This window comes from Suillus bovinus, assembly GCF_016758785.1.
Source record: "Suillus bovinus strain UH-Sbo-P2 chromosome Unknown EDB93scaffold_15, whole genome shotgun sequence".
NCBI classification, from domain to species: Eukaryota; Fungi; Basidiomycota; class Agaricomycetes; order Boletales; family Suillaceae; genus Suillus; species Suillus bovinus.
Window position 1 is genome coordinate 474,603 of NW_024542071.1, and position 12,451 is coordinate 487,053.

The 12,451-nt window shown below is 48.3% G+C and overlaps 5 protein-coding genes across 5 annotated transcripts; 3 read left to right on the forward strand and 2 right to left on the reverse strand.

The window, feature by feature from the left end:
• Positions 1–1,581: 1,581 nt before the first annotated feature.
• EDB93DRAFT_1239698 (galactose-binding domain-like protein) lies at positions 1,582–3,830 on the forward strand (the record flags this gene model as incomplete). The annotated part of the gene is made up of 11 exons (XM_041451671.1): positions 1,582–1,639; positions 1,698–1,783; positions 1,840–1,928; positions 1,984–2,051; positions 2,110–2,186; positions 2,239–2,355; positions 2,408–2,561; positions 2,614–2,689; positions 2,747–3,582; positions 3,635–3,660; positions 3,717–3,830. 11 exons carry the CDS (start codon positions 1,582–1,584, stop codon positions 3,828–3,830), a joined length of 1,701 nt encoding a protein of 566 aa, XP_041309622.1.
• A 1-nt stretch (position 3,831) lies between these two features.
• Positions 3,832–7,001, reverse strand: EDB93DRAFT_213754 (P-loop containing nucleoside triphosphate hydrolase protein). Its single transcript, XM_041455731.1, has 12 exons — positions 6,631–7,001; positions 6,373–6,535; positions 6,233–6,321; positions 6,105–6,181; positions 5,896–6,051; positions 5,322–5,844; positions 5,169–5,267; positions 4,967–5,110; positions 4,617–4,916; positions 4,347–4,566; positions 4,130–4,299; positions 3,832–4,079 (listed from the first exon to the last, which is right to left on the reverse strand). Exons 1-12 carry the CDS (start codon positions 6,943–6,945, stop codon positions 3,999–4,001), a joined length of 2,337 nt encoding a protein of 778 aa, XP_041309623.1. The 5' UTR covers positions 6,946–7,001; the 3' UTR covers positions 3,832–3,998.
• Positions 7,002–7,026: 25 nt separating this feature from the next.
• On the forward strand, positions 7,027–8,885 carry EDB93DRAFT_213964 (uncharacterized protein). Its single transcript, XM_041455733.1, has 9 exons — positions 7,027–7,262; positions 7,317–7,460; positions 7,516–7,582; positions 7,634–7,797; positions 7,844–8,077; positions 8,129–8,275; positions 8,328–8,501; positions 8,552–8,731; positions 8,789–8,885. Exons 1-9 carry the CDS (start codon positions 7,110–7,112, stop codon positions 8,801–8,803), a joined length of 1,278 nt encoding a protein of 425 aa, XP_041309624.1. The 5' UTR covers positions 7,027–7,109; the 3' UTR covers positions 8,804–8,885.
• A 59-nt stretch (positions 8,886–8,944) lies between these two features.
• Positions 8,945–10,507, forward strand: EDB93DRAFT_213910 (BRE1 E3 ubiquitin ligase-domain-containing protein). Its single transcript, XM_041455732.1, has 6 exons — positions 8,945–9,356; positions 9,411–9,560; positions 9,619–9,750; positions 9,814–9,993; positions 10,045–10,111; positions 10,170–10,507. Exons 1-6 carry the CDS (start codon positions 9,018–9,020, stop codon positions 10,277–10,279), a joined length of 978 nt encoding a protein of 325 aa, XP_041309625.1. The 5' UTR covers positions 8,945–9,017; the 3' UTR covers positions 10,280–10,507.
• Positions 10,508–10,927: 420 nt separating this feature from the next.
• On the reverse strand, positions 10,928–12,084 carry EDB93DRAFT_1248673 (ribosomal protein S9/S16-domain-containing protein; the record flags this gene model as incomplete). Its single annotated transcript, XM_041452746.1, has 3 exons — positions 10,928–10,948; positions 11,002–11,072; positions 11,145–12,084. The coding sequence occupies 3 exons, from the start codon at positions 12,082–12,084 to the stop codon at positions 10,928–10,930; spliced, it is 1,032 nt and encodes a 343-aa protein (XP_041309626.1).
• Between the last annotated feature and the right edge of the window lie 367 nt (positions 12,085–12,451).

The window sequence follows — 12,451 nt, forward strand, 5'->3', positions numbered from 1 at the left end:
CAGGAGGTTTGTGATTCTAATGGATTTGATGTTACATTCGCAGACAGCCGAAGTGTAAAATCTTTTGTGGGTGATCTCTTTGTGAGCAGCTTAATGAAAATTTTGATGAGCCCCATGCAGACCCCTCGCGTTGCACATTTCCGCCGTCTCTATATCTCACATTATCTCATCCCATTCCCAAGCCCCGGCAAGCGCCACATCTTCGTCTGTGTCTATTTCCTAATTGGTGCCGACATTTGGCGTGTTCTCGTGATCGGTTGACACTGATGGAGGTGAAGAGCTTTTTAGGAGGGAAGCGAGAAGTGAGTTGGTAGATGTCCGATGAGTCCTCGAGGAGGAATGATGAATCAGTACGCGGGGAACAACGTGCTGTATTTTAGGCTTCAAACCATCGACTTCGACTTTGGAATGCCGAGGACGACATTGATCTGGATCTCTTTGTGACATTGCAACTTCGTCGATTTGATGATTAGTCCCGAGGCTGCGTCATCTGTGGAAGAAATTCCAACAACGTGCGCAATGCTAGATGGCTCAGATGAGGCATTCACCAGCGTTGCCTCCTGATATGGCGATATGAGCTCTGTTGTACTAACCACCGCTTGCACCATTTCCTCCTCCAATGTCCCCATTACTGCCAAAACAGAGTTGCGTCACAGCTGTTCTGCATCATCACCAGGAAAAGTTCAATGACATGACAAATATTCGCGATACTGGGATCCTGTGGGCTAGTGATGGTTACAGCGTCATCCATTTTCTTCAACAATCATCACAACACCATAGAACACCATCCTGTTTTGACAACCCCTTCGATTCTTCGAGATTTTCAAACCACTCAAAAGATGATCAGAACGATGTATGCGCAGCTTCTGTCGCCATCCTCTGGATTTCAAAGTATTCAACAAGGGTTGAGGAGGACTGGTGGGTGCTGAAAGTCTTGCTGTAAGCTGCCGAGCCTAGATAGTTGTTAACCTGATTGCATGGTGGATTGCCTCAAAATGAACAATAATCGTGCTTTAGCAAATGCAAAGTTATGCTCGCATCGAGAGATCGGAACACTTGGATGATGCTTTGAAACCCGCATCAAGCACGTAACGTTCCCAAACAACTTCTGTGAGTGCTAAACGTTACAACCTACCCGAGCATGAAACATCGTGCCGAGTAGCGAAAGTCCCTCACCGGCCGTGAATTTTTAACCCATGTAACGATCGGTGTATCATCTCCGACCAGCGGCCCAAACTTATCCAGATTTTAAGCTCCACGAGCTTCAGTAGCTTTCGATTACCTTGATTACTATTCAATGGATATTGGTGCTTTCAACTTTTGCTATCTGGAACATACCACTGCCTGTGACGCCACTGCTCGTGTGATTGCATTCACGATCCGTAATGGTTAATTGTTATGGACCAATGGATATCGGTTCTGCTATCTGGTCCCGAACAGATCAGTGCCACTGATCGCGTGATGGAATTTACGAACACCTCTCTTCATCAAGGCGTTCCACAGTAAGATAAGAAAGTCATTTGTGACTGCGGGGAGGAGTCTTTTCATACATCCATCACCTTGTAGTACGCAAAGCTTACCATGGCATACGAGAGCATCCCACTTGAAACCTTTCACGAAGCATTCAAATTTAACACTGGTGTGTATTGTATTCAAATTGCTCTTTGTTCGATCCTTACGCAACCCGTTGATTTCAGAGCTCTCCAGTGTCGCACTGGGAGGAAAGGTTGTAAAAGTCTCGGATGAATTCTTCGCCGAGGCATTTCACCTGCTTGAAGTCGAGGTAAGTTCCACGGCCAGTGTGAGTTTGCAATAGCAATATCAAGTCCTTCTCCACAGCCAGCTCCCAGCCTCAAAGGGCAGTTCGGCCCTAAAGGCGCGTTGTACAGCGGCTGGGAGACACGGAGACATAATCCTTCCTATGACTGGTATGTCGACGAGGTATGATCTGCACAATACGTCACAGAAGTATTCCCCGCATAGGTGTATTATTAAACTTGGTACGTTGGGCACGATCGTCGGATTCGACATCGATACAAGTCACTTCAATGGTTTGTCTTTCTTATTTTTACACAATGAATTCATCGATAAGATCGTCACAATGCGTAGGTAATGAAGCTCCCGAAGTGTCCGTAGAAGGTATTACGGACTCATCAGTGGATGAACACGACATGGACAACGCAAAGGTTCGTGTCTGTATCACGCGTCCGCTTGTTCTAAATCGAGATATGACGCTAGTGGACCGAGATATTACCGCGTGTCCCTCTCGGGCCGTCCAAGCGGCATCTTTTCAAGATACCAGAGACTGAGCGAGTGAAGTTCGTAAAGTTAAACATGTATCCAGACGGTGGCATCGTAAGACGCGTGACCAACAGCTCGAATGTGAAACTCACATGTTCAATTATAGGCGCGTTTCCGAGTCTACGGTAACGTCGCTCCTGTGCAGCCTGACAGCACTCAAGAAGTATTCGACCTCGCTCATGTCTTCGCTGGAGGTCGCGTGTCATTTATGTCCGATCAGCATTTTGGTGTTGGCGCAAATTTGATTCTCCCAGGACGAGGTGCGTGTCTCCCGCTTCTCGGAACTTCGAGCTCGCTACTATATCCGTGCAGGTAAAGATATGGGCGATGGTTGGGAGACTAAGCGGAGCCGGCAAAAGGGTCACAAGGATTGGGTGATCATTAACCTGCAAGTCACCAAAACCTCCCAGAGTCCAGTGAATTGAGCTTACCCGCGACTATTTAGGGGCGCACCGGGCCATCTAAGAACAGTCGAAATTGACACGGCGCATTTCAAGGGCAACTTCCCAGAGAGCTGTGAACTCCACGCTTTGAATAGCGAAGAGGATGTACCGGATAGCGATGCTGCCGATTGGACACAGATTTTGTCCCCGGTCAAGCTTGGTCCCCATCGGAGGCACTTCTTTGCACTGGAAGCAGATGTTTCTGTTGCCTACACCCACGTGAAGCTTACCATATATCCTGATGGTGGTATCAAACGCGTGCGAATCTATGGCACGAAAGGGCCCTGTCCTACAGACCTTGCGGTCAGACCCAATGACGCAACAGAAAACGATGCTGCTGCACCACTTGAGTCGGCACCTGTGGGTCTGAAGCAGGTCAAAACCATACCTGTTCTCCCTCTTACACCAGAAGCCTTTTCGCCCTTTGGTCAAGTCATCCAAGCGTATGGCGACCATGCCGCAGCTCCCCCCGGAACTAAGATCACGCCTGCCAATCAGGGATCTGCAACCAAATTCCATAAGCTTTCACTTTTAGAATCGTCGTATCCGGCTAGTTTGGAGGCTAGCAGTGGGCTGTCTGTCTATCGCTGCAATCCGACAAAAGTTGTCAACGGTGGTGTAGAGCTCAAGGTCGTCGAGCGCCACCCATATACGAACCAGGCCTTCGTTCCTATGGGAGGGGGAGGGATACAGGGCGATGAGGCGCTGAAGGAGCCAGGTAGTGCATATCTTGTGGTGGTTGCTCACAATGGAGCCGACGACAGACCTGACTTCAATAGTCTTCGAGCATTCGTAGCGAGTGCAGGGCAAGGAATCATGTATAACACTGCAATTTGGCGTAAGTGACCTACCAACATTTGCCTTTTCAGGTCTTACAACATATTTTTCAGACCAACCGATGACGGTGTTGTACAAGGTAACGGGCCTCTTTGATTTTTGTTTTGGAATACGAGCTCACCATCTTTCTGGCAGCCAATGGACTTCACTTGCGTGGAGACACAAATCGGGAACGGCGACAAGGCAGATTGCGAAATATTGGAGTTGGAAGCTAGCGAAGTGGTCGTCTTGGCGCTTCCGCGTCACTAGGTTACCTTCCTGCTCGACACAAGACACCTTCGGATCGACAAAGCGCGATATGGTATCGGAGTGATGTGTATTGTATTATCTAGGCTCTAGCGTTGTTAGAGATCAAGCCAAAAATCCAGGCCAGTAAGCTCTATGTAGGTCAGTGATGTGTCTATTAATGTAATAAATCTACTTCTTTGCCTGTGGCAGCGATTTGCGGTAGGCTTCTTCCAGTTCCTTCTGAATATTAGGTAGCACAGGCATGTGGTTCTACAAGGATAACATTAGTTTCTACTCTTCAGCCGACGGGGATAACATACCTTATATTCCATGGTAAACTCGCCCTTGCCCTGTGTCGCACCGCGGAGCTGGCTCGAGTAGCCAAACATGTCATTCAGAGCAACTTCTGCAGTGCATACGAACTCCTCGTCGCGAACCTCACTGTCAATGATAGTACCTCGCCGTTGATTTAGTCCACCGATGACAGCGCCTATAAGAAATTAGAGTTCATCCACGCAACAAAAGGTTGCGACGCACTCTGGAATTCGGATGGGGCGACGACCTCAACAGTCATGATAGGTTCGAGAATGACTGGCTTTGTATTTTTATAAGCTTCACGGAATGCACCAATAGTGGCGTTTCGGAAAGCAAGTTCAGATGAGTCCACAGCATGGAAAGCTCCATCCTTGAGCACGAAGCAGCAGCCAGTAATGGGGTTACCCGACAATGAACCCTTCTCAAGCGCCTCGTAAAAGCCCTGTAGAACAATATGAAGATGCGGATCCTCCAGCAGCTACGACAACGTACCTTCTCCACGGCAGGAATGAAATTAGTAGGGATGTTTCCTCCCATGACGACATTCACAAAGTCAACATCACGGCCAAGGTCCTCGCTGTATTCCATAGGCTCAATGTAACCGATGACACGTGCGAATTGCCCTGCACCACCCGTTTGTTTCTTGTGGGTATAGTTGAACTCCGCACGTTGCGTGATGGTCTCGCGGAATGCGACGCGAGGTTTACCAGTGGTGCAAGCGACATTATATTCACGACGCATGCGCTCGACGTAGATCTCCAAGTGAAGTTCACCCATGCCAGAAATGATGGTCTGCAGTGAAACGTGAATAAAAGAGTGACATTGTATACAAGCATACATACCTCTTTGCTCTCCTTGTCAAGATGAACTCTGAACGTTGGATCTTCCTTCTGGAATCTGTTCAGGGCACGAGAAAAATTGGGAGTCTCTTTGCCTTCGGGTTTGATTGCGAGGGAAATTACAGGTTCGGGAACGAACATCGACGTCTTCAGAATAATATGGATCAGACCAGTACCAAAAGGAGAGTATCATGAACGTGCTCACCATGGAAAAACTAGTCGAACCATCGGTGAAAGTATCACCAGAGGAGCATTCAACGCCGAAGATAGCGCAAATCTCACCAGGACCGATGGACTCGATATCCTATTTTCACAAGGTTATAAGGTCTAGAAGTACATAAACGGCAAAGACGCGTACCTCCATCTCGTTACTGTGCATACGGACCAGTCGAGGGACCTTAACCTTCTTGCCAGTGCGGGCATTGTAAATGATACCACTCTTCTTCAGAGTGCCTTGGTAAACCCGCATGTATGTCAGCTGACCAAATCGTCCCTCCTCAAGCTTGAAAGCCAAGCCGACGAGAGGTGCATCTGAGGCAGGGACAAGTGGAACAGGTGGGGCAGATGCAGGTTGCGTTGTATCATGGGCTGTCACGGGTACCTCAGCGGGGTTCGCGAGGTAGGCGCATACACCATCGAGCATAGGTTGGACAGCGGTGTTCTTGATAGCAGAGCCAAGGAAAACTGGCGAGAATTTGAGACCGACGGTGGCACGACGAATGGCCGCAACAAGCTGCGCAGTTGTGGGGATCTCGTCCATAATCAGAAGTTCTCCCATTTCGTCATCCACTTCAGCAAGTTGTTCAAGCAATTCGGCGCGCTTAGCCTTGGCAAGATCGAGCACAGATTCAGGAATATCGTCGGATTCTACGACATTAATGCTGCAGGATACGGTTAACGCCGCTGGGATAGATAGATTTTTAGAGACGTACCCTTTTTCTCCTTCGTTGTAAATGGCCTTCCAACGTACAAGGTCGACCACACCCTTTAGCTCGTCTTCAACACCTATGGGCACCTGAACCGCTGCAGCTGCAATCTTGAGTTTTGACCGGATCTGATTGATAACTCGCCATGGGTTGGCGCCAGGCCTGCGGGAGGAGGTATTAAAATTCGGACTTCAAATGGATAAATCGAGGCCCACCTATCCATCTTGTTAATAAAGGAAATCCGGGGAACATTATACCGTCTCATTTGTCGATCTACTGTGGTAGTTTGGCTCTATACAAATGGTAAGATGTTGTTGGTCAAGTTTGAATATGTTTTGCACACCTGTACACCAGATACGGCACAAAGAACTAGGATAGCACCATCCAAGACACGGAGGGCGCGTTCAACTTCAATGGTGAAGTCGACGTGACCTGCAAAGACGCGTCAATTTCATCACGGAGATAGTTAGACAAGCATTTTACCTGGAGTATCAATGATATTAATTGCATACTTTTGTTTCTCATTTGTCACAGGTGAAGTTGCTTCCCAATCACAAAATGTAGCAGCACTTTGAATAGTGATACCCTTTTCGCGTTCAAGCTCCATGCTATCCATCTTGGCACCAACAGCATCCCGACCCCGAACCTTAGCCGAATTAAAAATCAGTCGCGCCCCATGTAAATAAATTTGACTACAAAACAAATATTTTTTGAAAACCACAAAAAGATTGACTAACTCACCTCATGAATTTCCCGAATACGACCAGTATAGAAAAGTACACGTTCTGTGAGAGTCGTCTTGCCGGAATCAATGTGAGCGGAAACACCAATGTTCCTCTGGAAATTGAGCCTTTGCACATCTTTCTCTGTTAACTGATATGTGGGGTAAGTTGGTGGCTCATATTCCACCGGTTGGGACTTGGCGACCGCGGCTGCTGCTGAAGCAGCGCGTCTGCCTGAGCATAATACCAAGCACTGCGGAGAAGTTCTAGATGACCTAGAACTATACAACGCCCATTGCCATGAACCGGGCAGCCTCCGGACAAATGTTTGCATGACAGGTCAGAAGGACATGCAAAAATTAGGCGGTGGCGAGAAAGTAACCCGCTGCATAGCTATCGGAGTTTCAAACTCAGATATACTGTTCATTGCTAAGGTCCATTTTGAAAGTGTTTATTCTATTCGTCGTGTCCTACCAACGCCTCTTTTTATCCGTCATCATGTTGGAATCAAGGAAAAGGCCCTTGCCGGATGACGGAGAGGTTGCTCAAGCAAAGAAGCGGGTATTGACGAGCACGAGTGGGAGCCCGGAGGTCAATGGCTTGAGTGCTAATCACGACGCAGAAGAACCTGCGGACAACCACCAGTTAGAGGTGATTTTGCATCTCTTGTGCCTTACAGCGTACAAAAACCTTACTCTTTATTAGCTATTTCGCAAGGAAGCTATCTTCAGGCGCATGAAGCATTACTCGAGAGAGAACGAACGGAATCAGGCGCGCATTGCTCAACTGGAGCAACGAAGAAGCTCGTGCGAGGCAGGTCTAGTAGCTATTGCCGCATGCTGGAAGCAGGTAAGTTGTTATATATACTATCTTAGTAGTGGGCATCAACATTCTGGTGGGATAGTTGGTAGACACTGTTCAAACCCTGACGCCACCGGAGGACCTTCCAGCTGTCGAAGTCGATACGAAAGGTGGGTCAAGCACTTCTTTCATGACTTGGCTTTTGTTAAGCATTGTGCCAGATATTTTTGACTTGTCACAGCACATCTCAACTGACTCAAGCCTCAAAGCTGCACTAGAGAAGAACATGCTTGTAACCGAAAAACTAATCGCAAGCTTCATGAAACTCAATCCGGCCACCTTCAATGATAAGGCATATCAACGCTGTCAGGCATCACAGACCGAGGTCAGTATTTCCACTAGGCCACACACACCATATTGACTCGACCTAGTGTGTTGCACTTCGCTCTGAGATAGCAATTCTGCAGCGAAGGCTTGACGAGGTTCAGTCAGAGAAGGAGCAACTACACGACGACCTCGTTGCTGCTGAGATCAAGTTAGACCGCATGCAAAGTGGCACTGTTGCAGCCATGAAGACAAAGGGTGAGGCAAATGAAGATTCAAACCCGGACCAACCATGCCCAGCAGAAGGAAGCACCCCAAATCATGGGCCATCAACTTCACCGGTCAGTGACTATGGGTTTCCTTCATCATTACATAGAACTCACAATTTGTAGCCGCCTCAATTAAATGGTCATAGTGATTCATCCCTATCAGATATGGAAGCTTTTCGATTGGAGCTCAAAATTTCCTCCGAACGTGCAAGTAAACTGGAGGCAGAAATCAGGACTCAGGCGGAGATCATAGCGAAGCTCGAGGTCGAGGTTTGTCGGCCATCACCTTCCGCAGGACAATGCTTAAGTTAAAATCTTAAAGCGTGCCGCTCCAACAGTTGAAATGGTCTCTGGGACTGTGCATTACAAGATATTATCTGAGCGTAGGGATCAGCTGGAGTACGTGAAAGCTGAGAACGATAGCAGAATTGGACGATTGGACGTCACGATACGAGAACTGCAATCAAGTCGGACGCAATTTGAGGAGGAGACTCGGGTAGGTTACCCCACACTTGTTCTCCTACTTGTTCATTTCATCTTTGTCAGGCTTCTGCGCAACAAATGAATCAAGAACTCAAAGCTGTACTTGCTAAGCGGGATGCAGATCTCTCTCGCCTTCGCGACCAACGTGAGCTGCTGCACGCCGAATTAAATGAACTTAGAAGTCGTGAAAATATAAAATATCAGTCATCTCGGGAGCTCAAGGCCCTCGCCGAATCACGAGCGGTGCGCCAGTTACACACAGATTCATACCAAATTGTTGATACATTGCAAATAGGAAAGGATAACGCAACTTGAGTCGGAGGTTAGGAGACATAAAGCGAAATTAGCTGCGCATGCCGGTAATGAAGATCTCGTGAAGCACTTCTGGGAGGGAAAAGTTGACGATCTTCAATATGTGGACGGTCTTCGGAGGAAACTGAGGTACGCATGATATTCTAAAGTGTGGAGACGGGTAACATTGACATCTTACAGTGAAACTGAATCAAAGCTCGCCGCACTTCAGAAATCTATGTCCACCATACGAGAAGAGCAACCTGATATTGCACGTCATATTGCTTCAGAAGCAGCGAGCCGGGAAGAGCTCGCGGTGGTTACAGCAGAACTATCACGGTATCGATCTCTCTTTGGAGACCCTCCTTCTTCAGACCTCGCCAGGCAATTACAAGCGAAGGAAGATGAGCTCCGGAAATTGCGGCTTCTTGCAGAGCAACATCAGCAAGGGGAAGATGCAATTTACGCAGAGGTGGAAAGGCTTTCAGGAGCATGGGAGGCTTTGGATGGGCAGTTAAAGAATAAGGTAGCGAGCTTGATAGCGGCGGAGGAAAAGATCGCTAAGAGCGCACACGAGGTACGTCGCTGTCTCTCGCCCGTCCGGCAGGTTAAGTGTACACCCGGTATGCAGAAAGCGAAGGCAGATAACAAGTACTTTGCGGCCATGCGCGACAGGGAGTCTGTTGAGATTGAGCGGAAAAACGCCATTCGGAACCTCGAGAAGCAAGCCAAGGTTGTTGAACGACTGGCTGACAGCGAGAAAAACCTGCAACAACATATAGTGCGTTCCTTTGGATTCTGCCCCTCCTTCGTCTCTTACCATCACCATTTTAACTCAGGGTCATCTCGAAGCAGCCAACCAGCGTCTGCATCGAGTGATGGATGAAGCAGAAACAAGATTCACTGCTCTTGAATCGGATGTCCTAGTATACAAGAGGCAGGCCGAAAGTACAGAAGAGATGATGAAGAATGTACGTACGATTTTACATTCTTGTATGGTCCATATCTATAACTTCTCTGCCTAGGTTCGAAAGATCGCCGACGAAAAATATGCTCACATCCACCACCTCAAGGGCGCTCTATTCAAGAGGGACGACGATCTTGCTCGTATGAAAGCCGAGGTCGAGAAACTCCGTGTTGAGGCAAAGAAGTTGAAGTCTGCTTCAGCAAGCGAAAAGGAAGCAGACCTTATGGAAGAGGCTGCGTCTGTCTGGGTACGTTGCACATCCTCAGTGTTTAGAGGTGATTGTTGATTTGGTTCACAGAGACTCATCAAGTGTTCAACATGCAAAGAACACATGCGCGGAGTTGCCCTCACTAAGTGCTCGCACAGTGCGTATCGCTGCTAGAAATTAATAACGCATGAGTAAACTGATTCCCTGTTTTCCAGCGTTCTGCAAACAATGCATCGATGCGAGGGTCTCGACACGTCAGCGGCGGTGTCCGCATTGTAATTCAGGCTTTGCACAAAGCGAGGTAGTGAACGTCCTCTTCCAATGACTGCTTCTCCCATTTCATCTATCCCTGCTCAAACGTAGACTTCCGGTAATCTTCGTTGCTTGGCGCCTTTTTTTATTGGACCAAATCTTCAGTCATGCGGCGATGTATTGTAGCATATTTTATGCTTTTTTATGGAGCACTCGTGCCAGGTAATGTAATGATGATATCTTCTTATCTTTGACATTTACGCCGGTGAATGAAAATCGAATGCAAGACGTCGTGATGGCTCACTGAATGGTGATGCAGGATGAATGGGCTCGTTTGCCCAACTCTTTGCAGGAGGACATACAGTTAATTGAGCGCAGAGATCATTCCATATGAGCCGCTACACATCAAGACGGAACGGCTTCATAACAGACCGACGATCGAGGCTCGATCAGCGTACTACTATGTCCAGAGGTCGATTAGAATTCGAGAACTATCCGAGAGACGTGTTTTGGCTGATAGCTTGACTATCAATGAACCTTGACTGCACAAATAATTATCTTGATAAGCCCCCGAAGCAGATCTCTCGTTGTCATGTCAATCGATGTAGGTGAAAACGTTGACTTATGCACTTCACGCAGAATTGTCAAATTGATGGAGTATTGGTGGTACGATAGAAGCGATGGAACAAAATGTAGGCACTGCGCAATACACTGATAACAGCTACCGCTTGACCCAAGCATACTGTAGGCAAGGTGAGCAAACGAGGAAAATGATACAACGGAAAATACACATACCCGCTTGCGTGCCTTCGCAAGACCAGGCTTTTTTCGCTCAACCATACGTGGATCACGACGCAAAAGTTTCGCTATGGACAGAAATGTTAGTCGAAGTTGTTGGATGGAGGATAGCTGAAACGAAGATAATGCGCGACACTTACCCTTCCTCAAAATCGTTGCGACACTTGGTTCGTGTGCTGCAAGACCCTTTGCGATACCATGCGCGAGCGCACCGCTCTGCCCAGATGTACCTCCGCCACGTACGATAGCGAAGATGTTATATGCGCCCAATAGACCCGCAAGTTTGATTGGATGAATCACGCGGGCACGATCAGCGGGAACAGGGAAATAAGCTGAGAGGGGAGTGTTGTTCACGAGAATCTGAGATACGGATACAAGTTCGTCGCTCTTCGATAAAGAATTAGGGTTAAGAAGGGCCGAAAGGGCGGTGTCTGTCTCCGTTGCTGTTGGTATGGGCTGGGAGATGGTGGATTTGTCTGCGGGAGGTTGTTGGACGGGCACGATCCACACCCGCGCAGAGCTCGTCTTCCGCTTTCCAAGTGTATAACTTCGCCCATACTCGTCGAACTGGACGGGTTTGGCCTTTCCCCTCGCCAGCATCGTCGCGGCGTCTGCACGCTCGAACAGCTCTGTGATACCTTTGATACCTTCCTGCAACTCCGCGATCCCAGCTTTTTCCGCAATTGACCTATATGTCTCTAGCTCGTTGAGCACGAGAACCACTCGTCTATAGCGGCTCGTCGTGAGGGTGCTTCTGAGCTTCAGGCCGAGCTCGCGCTTGTCTACCCAAGCATTGACACGAGGTGGGAGGGCCTCCCGAGCAAATTGGGGAAGTGGAAGGAGGTGGCATGCCGTGAGCGCAGTCTTAGCATGTTGCAGAGCCGACTCTAACGACGAGAGCTGGTCGTAGAATTCGGGACGAGCAGTATAGAAGGCTGGGCTCGTAGGACGCGGTTTTTCGCGTTGGCGTCGGGGGAAGTCGAGGTGGTTCAGAGAGGCTGGGGGAACAAACGGCCTTGTGGTCTGTGTCGAGTAAAACCGAAACTTGGTTAAGCCCGACGGTCGTCGCAGGACGTTCATTGTTGCCTGGAACAAAATTCAAGAAAACCAGTAATTTCAGTGCGTTATAGACGTCACGTGATGTGCAAAGTTGTATTCTTACACCTACTAGTACATCAATCTTCTAGGCTAGTGATCCGAGTCCGCCAGGCAGAGAATATCATCTTCTCGTGTTATCGTCCCTGAGGCCTGAGGCCTGAGTCACGAGTTGTGTCAGTCGTTCTCGATCACCAGCTGGCATTCAATATCCCGAATCGAGGACAGACTAGCCAAAAACCACCCAAACACTGAACAGCTATTAATGACCAACCCTGTTGATATCTTCGTCGAGGCAATCAACATCTGCATAACTGATAGGTACCGTAACTCGAATTAAGGGTACTGGCAC